The sequence below is a fragment of the Monoraphidium neglectum genome (assembly GCF_000611645.1).
Source record: "Monoraphidium neglectum strain SAG 48.87 unplaced genomic scaffold scaffold00935, whole genome shotgun sequence".
NCBI classification, from domain to species: Eukaryota; Viridiplantae; Chlorophyta; class Chlorophyceae; order Sphaeropleales; family Selenastraceae; genus Monoraphidium; species Monoraphidium neglectum.
This window is the reverse complement of record NW_014012693.1, coordinates 1-6,783: the sequence shown is the minus strand read 5'-3', so window position 1 is coordinate 6,783 and position 6,783 is coordinate 1. Positions and strand designations below refer to the sequence as shown.

At 59.7% G+C, this 6,783-nt stretch overlaps 1 protein-coding gene across 1 annotated transcript; it reads left to right on the top strand.

The window, feature by feature from the left end:
* MNEG_5988 (outer membrane adhesin like proteiin) lies at positions 1-6,684 on the top strand (the record flags this gene model as incomplete). Its single annotated transcript, XM_014045536.1, has 9 exons — positions 1-109; positions 520-1,100; positions 1,406-2,537; positions 2,799-3,089; positions 3,444-3,740; positions 4,134-4,430; positions 4,848-5,144; positions 5,590-5,886; positions 6,323-6,684. The coding sequence occupies 9 exons, from the start codon at positions 1-3 to the stop codon at positions 6,682-6,684; spliced, it is 3,663 nt and encodes a 1,220-aa protein (XP_013900990.1).
* Between the last annotated feature and the right edge of the window lie 99 nt (positions 6,685-6,783).

Below are 6,783 nucleotides of genomic sequence, written 5' to 3'. Positions count from 1 at the left end.
ATGCAGATGCATCAGCATGCAAGTCTGGCGGTGCTGCTGCTGGTGCTAGCGGCGATGGTCTCGAGCACGGGAGCGGCCCCTGTCTCGTTGGTGGTGACAAACGACCAAGGTGCGGCCACGCATGGCTGGATGGGCCTGCTTTACTTGTGAATTGATGTGCGGAGGCGGGGGGGGGCAGCAGGAGGGGTTGGGTGCGCGGCGCAAGCACATACAGGTTCACAAACCCGCGGGCGGCGCTGTGTCATGTAGGCCCTTCACTTTGAAAGAAGTGCTGGCGGGTGGGGGAAAGAAACGACTGTTTTCATCTGGTGTCTGTGGGGTGTTAGTCTTACAAGTTTACGTGCATGCGCATGCGTGCGAGCGTGCGTGCGTGTGTGTGTGTGTGTGTGTGTGTGTGTGTGTGTGTGTGTGTGTGTTGCCATCACATTGCAATCACATTGTGGATGTGATTGTAATTCACACGATTAGCGTGCCTTCACACGCCACCTCATGTGTCATTGCATGTCTCTGCAACGACAGACACTGGCCCCGGCAGCCTGCGGGACGCACTGTCAACGGTGCAGCCGGCCGCCACCACAATCATCACGTTCTCTTCAAGCCTCGCCGGCTCGACCATCGACCTCACGGCCTCTGGATCCCTTGTGCTGCCTGCGCTGGTCGGAAACGCCTCCCTGACTGTCCAAGCGCCCGCTGTCGCGGGCTCGCCTGTCCTTATTGTGCAGCCACTGGTCGCCGGCGGCAACCCAGAGACGGCGCTCGGCAGCAAGACCGCCACCTCCGCAACCAACCCCAACGTCGTGGTGGAATTCATCAACTTCCAATTTGCAGAGATGACGTTTGCCGTGTATGACGGGGAGCTCAGATTCACAGACTGCGAGTTCAGCTCTCAGGGGAGCCTCGGCCAGGCCCTCGTCACCAAGAGCGCCCTGATCGTCGCGGGCGACCGCTCCAAGCTCACGCTGACTCGCGTGAGAATGACTGGCTTCCGCACGTTCATCACAGGCAACCCTCCCGGCCCGGCTGCAAACGGTGCTGCAATACGTGCTGACCCCTCGATTTCGGCGGCCTACCCACTGCGCCCTACTGGGGTGGTGGCCACGGTGCGTGCGCGTTTGCCTGTGCATGTGCGGAATTGCGTGTGTGTTGTGAGATCTGGACAGAAGGCGGAAGTGCAGGCGGCGACTCACTCGGAGCCGGCTGCGCACTCGGAGCTGGTGGCGCGTGACATGTACACGCGCGTTCGTACATGTGGCTGTGGGTGCACGTGCACGTGCGTATGCGCGCGTGCGTGCGTGCGGGCAGGTAGGGGAGCAGCTCGTTTCCTGCCTCCCAGAGGTGGCAACGCAGGGACACCCACCTTGGATTCACCGAATGTGATTATGTATATGCCCCCTCCATGACTCAGGACCTGCGCGTCATCAGCTGCGAGGCTTCCAACGGCGCTATCTTCGTCCAGGACACACCCTTCACGTGCACACGCTGCACTTTCCTTAGCAACGTTGGCACCAACGGCGGCGGGCTGTATGCGACTGGGACGGGCGCCGCGGTCGCCCTAACCGACTGCCAATTCTCTGCTAATATCGCCCAGACTGCCGGTGGCGGCATGCATGTGATCAACGGTCCAACAGTCGTGGTCAGGCGCGTTGTGTTTATAGGCAACCAAGCCACCTTCACAGGCGGCGGCCTCCACTATTCCAGCAGTACCAGCGAAGCGGTATTGATCTACGAAAGCAGCTTTGTAGGCAACGCTCTGGTTTCGAGCGCCGCGGCTCGGGGCGGCGGAGCCTACATTGCATCCGGGAACTCCCTGCCTACGCCGCCCTACGCGACCATCCAGATCCACTCTACCACCTTTTACAACAATGAGCTGTCCGGCAACCCAAACCCTGGCGAGGGGTCCGGTCTGTACCTGCAGCTGCTGCAGGGCCCGCCCGCCAACGCAAGCATCATCAGCTGCATCCTGTGGCGCGACGGGTTCAACGCATACCCGGTCTACTACACGCCCTCCTTCTCCCTTGCAAACGCCGCCATGCCATTCTACAACAACGACTGGTCTGGCGCCCAAGCTGCTGGCGTCGTCGGCGTCTTCGGCAATATGGATGCCAACCCGCTCTTGCATCCGGTCTCAACATTCTGGATCCCTTTCCCCTCCAGCCCCGTGATCGACGCGGGCGCCAACCCAAACGGCGACACAGCAGATGTCCGAGGGCTGGCCCGCGTGGTGGGCGCGGCCGCAGACATCGGCGCCGCAGAAAATCAGGCGCCCGTTGCCGTCGACGGGGCCTTGACCGTCAACCAGGGCACTGTCGTCACCGCCCAGGCGCCGGGGGTTCTGGCCGGCGCGTATGATCCGGACGGGGACGCGCCGATCAGGGCTGTCCTTGTTTCAGGCCCCACGAACGGCTTTCTGACTTTGTCGAGTGATGGCTCCTTCCAGTACACTCCAAGTGTGAACTATGTTGGCCCAGATACAATCGCTTTTCGAGCGTCTGAAGGACCCCGTCTGAGCGCAGTGCATCAATTCATCATCACCCTGGGTAAGCGCCTTCTACGTTGGTGCTCTGCATGCATCATGTGCTGCTTGCAACAAATTCAGCACCAGTATGCATGCCGTGTTCAGACCTGGCGGGGGGCAGCCTACCTGTTTCAAACCGGTCGACAGCGCAGTCGCCGCTCTCACCCTGCGATTCCCCCTCTTTGGCCAATCGTTGCTCTCTGGCCAGTTGTCAAAATGAAAATCGCCATCCTTGCTGTTGACATCTGTTGCTGCTTACCCCTCCCGTTTGCGCCACCCGCAGTCCGCGTCAACCATGCGCCGGTTGCCGGGAATGTGGCCTACAGCGTGAAACAGGACTTCACGCTGAATCAACCCGCGCCGGGCCTGCTGGCAAGCTCCTCTGACCCGGACCCTGGCGACAGGCTTTCAGTGGCCGCCGTAATCCCACCAGCCAATGGGGCCCTCGTCCCGCAGGCCGACGGTTCCTTCAGGTACACGCCCAACCACGGATTCAGCGGGTCCGACAGCTTCAGCTTCCAAGTGATGGACGGCGCTGGTGCAACCTCGACGGCACAAGGAACAATCACTGTTGGTGAGCTGCAGGGTTTGCTTGCTGCGCGTCACCGCAGATGTGCCAACTTTGTGGGATGCCGTTGGCTTCCAAACGTGGCTCCTCTGGCAGCTGCTGTTCACCACGATGGTCCATGATTATTGTAGGCAAAGCGGCAGTAGCAATGTGGACGCCTTGCTTGCCAGAAGCCCTGCTGTCAGGCAATAATGCTGCTTGCGTGTGCATACAATTCTTCACGAATTGCAAGTCACAAAGGCTGCCTCAAGGTGTCTTGCTGTGCGCGCGCGTGCACACACACACACACACACACACACACACACACACACACACACACACACCGCCACCAAAATATGCTCCCCCCAAACGCCCCTGCAGTTTCTAACCAGCCTCCTATTGCCACTAACCTGAACTACACCGGCAAGGAGAGCACGGCCTTGGTTGTAGATTCCGCAGCAGGCGTTTTGTCCACAGCCAGCGACCCAGATGGGGACGTGCCCTTGAGCGCTCTGCTTGCGCCTGGTGGAAGCCCAACACACGGCGCGCTCACCCTCTCAGCAAACGGGTCCTTTACGTACAGCCCAACCCCTGGGTACAGCGGCCCAGATGTGTTCAAGTTTACAGTCGTAGACACAAGAAATGGTACCGTGACGCGCCAGGCAAACATCAATGTTGGTGAGCCCATGCAAATTTTTGCATGCTAGGTTTGGGGCTGGGCGTGAAATGGGGTGTATGCAGGGTAGGGCTGTCACTGTATGTGGCCTGCGCTGTTTCAAGGCTGCTGCAGTGCCTCAAATTCAAACCAAGGCTGGTTTTTGTGATCATGGCGGAGGCGGCCTTTGCAAATTTGGATGTGCTGGCAAATATTGACATCGTTTTGACAAGCATACCTTGCGTGGCTGCTGGCATGAGCAGCAAGCACCACATGGACTACTCAACCACCTCGGGGGCTTGGACTCGGCTGCGTCAAAGCCCCATGAAATCACTTGTCTTCTCACTCAACTGCTAAGGCTTGACAACCCCACAAACCGCTTTCACTGCGTGATGCTATCACGCAATTGCCCGCAGTTGCCAACCTGCCCCCTGTCGCCACTGATCTGTCATACACCGCCAAGCAAAGCGTCCGCCTGAGCGTGAACGCTTCGGTCGGCCTGCTGTCCACGGCCAGCGACCCCGACGGCGACTTGCCCCTGGTGGCTTCAGTGGTGGCGGGCAGCGGCCCCGCACACGGCACCCTCAACCTACAGCCGGACGGGTCGTTCACGTACGCCCCCACCCCCGGTTACAGCGGCGCCGACGCCTTCAACTTCACAGTGACGGACCACAGGAACGGGACTGTGTCACGCCAGGCGACTATCACAGTCGGTGAGTCACCTGATGCTATTCAATAATCGTATGAATGCACCCCGAAAGGGAACAGCAGGTGCCACCTGCCAGTGAGCTGGGCTTGTCATTAGCCTTGCGAAAGCCATTGCAGGCAGGAGCCTGCAGGTGGGCACGTGCACAATTAGCAGCAGGCCGACTTGCTCCTTGCTTGCTGTCTCCTCACAAAGCATGCCGCCTTGACAGCAAGAAAACCATTGCTGTCACACCAATGACAGCTACATGTGTATACAACGCCGGCATCAGAGGCCGCACCTTTTCAGTGCGTCACCATGCGCAGCACTCACTGCTGAAACCCAGCGCCTAGTACAATCAACTTCCATGCACCACTCTGCCTTCATTTCCTATACTATCCGCTCTTTGGGCCAACTTTTCTCACTTTGCTCAAACATCCCGCAGATGCCAACCTGCCCCCTGTCGCCACGGATTTGTCATACACCGCCAAGCAAAGCACCAACCTGAGCGTGAACGCTTCGGCCGGCGTGCTATCAACGGCCAGCGACCCCGACAGCGACTTGCCCCTGGTGGCTTCAGTGGTGGGGGGCAGCGGCCCCGCACACGGCACCCTCACCCTCCAGCCGGACGGGTCGTTCACTTACACACCCAGCCCCGGTTACAGCGGCGCCGACGCCTTCAACTTCACAGTCACGGACCACAGGAACGGGACTGTGTCACACCAGGCGAACATCACAATTGGTGAGTTGCCTGGTCCTAATCACCACTCAGCTGGGTGGACGCTGCAAAAGTGGGGGCAGGCGCCACCGACCTGCCAGTTTGGGAGGCTTGCCAGCAGCCCCGCCCACTGTCAAACAGCCAAGCATGCGGGCGTGTGGCAGCCTGCAGGTGGGCACGTGCGTGTTGGTAGCAGGCTTACTTGCTCATTGCTGTCTTCCCACACCGCACGCCATTTTGTCAGCGGGAAACCCATTGCTGTCGCGCTGGTGGAAGAAGAAGGTGCATGCAACCGTGTCGGCCTCAGTGGCCCCAGAGCTTCAGCACAGCACGTCAGAGGGCTGCTTGCACCAGCACTCACGGCTCAAACTACAGTGCCCTGCACAATCAACATCAACCCACCACTGTGCTAACTTTCAGCCACCTGCCCACCTGCTAACTGCGCTCACCTTACAAAAACAACCCGCAGTTGCCAACCTGCCCCCTGTCGCCACTGATTTGTCGTACACTGCCAAACAAAGCGTCGCCCTGAGCGTGAACGCTTCGGTCGGCCTGTTGTCCACGGCCAGCGACCCCGACGGCGACCTGCCCCTGGTGGCTTCAGTGGTGGCGCGCAGCGGCCCTGCACACGGCACCCTCAACCTCCAGGCGGACGGGTCGTTCATGTACGCCCCTACCCCCGGTTACAGCGGCGCCGACGCCTTCAACTTCACAGTGACAGACCACAGGAACGGCAGTGTGTCACGCCAGGCGACCATTACGGTTGGTGAGTCGCCTTATCATATTCAACACTCAGCTGGGTAGACGCTAAAAGAGTGGGGGCAGGTGCCACCTGCAAGTTTGCGGGGCTCGCCAGCAGCCCCGCCCTCTGTCAAACGGCCTTGCATGCGAGCGTGTGGCAGCCTGCGGGTGGGCACGCGCATGTTGGTAGCAGGTGTACTTGCTCATTGCTGTCTTCCCACGCTGCACGCCACTTTGTCAGCGTGAAAACCATTGCTGTCGCGCTGGTGGAAGAAGAACGTGCATGCCATGTCAGCCTGAGTGGCCCCAGAGCTTCAGCACAGCATGGCATTTGGCTGCTTGCACCAGCACTCACTGCTCAGACCCGGAGCCTCATGCAATCAACTTCAATTCACCAAACTGCCTGCCTTCAACCATTTTCCCGCCTGGAAACTCTGCTCACCTTGCAACAACAACCGCAGTTGTCAACCTGCCGCCAGTCGCAAGTGACTTGTCCTTCACCGCCAAGCAAAGCGTCACCCTGAGCGTGGACGCTTCGGCCGGCCTGTTGTCCACGGCCAGCGACCCCGACGGCGACCTGCCCCTGGTGGCTTCAGTGGTGGCGGGCAGCGGCCCCGCACACGGCACCCTCACCCTCCAGCCGGACGGGTCGTTCACTTACGCCCCTACCCTCGGTTACAGCGGCGCCGACGCCTTCAACTTCACAGTGACGGACCACAGGAACGGCAGTGTGTCACGCCATGCGACCATCACAGTCGGTGAGATGCTCAATGCTAAAAGGTGGACGCTGAAGTCGAATATGTACGTGTGTTTGTATACGTGAAGAGAGATGGTGTGTTCGTGTGTGTGTGTGTGTGTGCGTGTGTGTGTGCGTGTGTGTATATATGTGTGTGTGTGTGTGTGTGTGTGCGCGTGTGTGTGT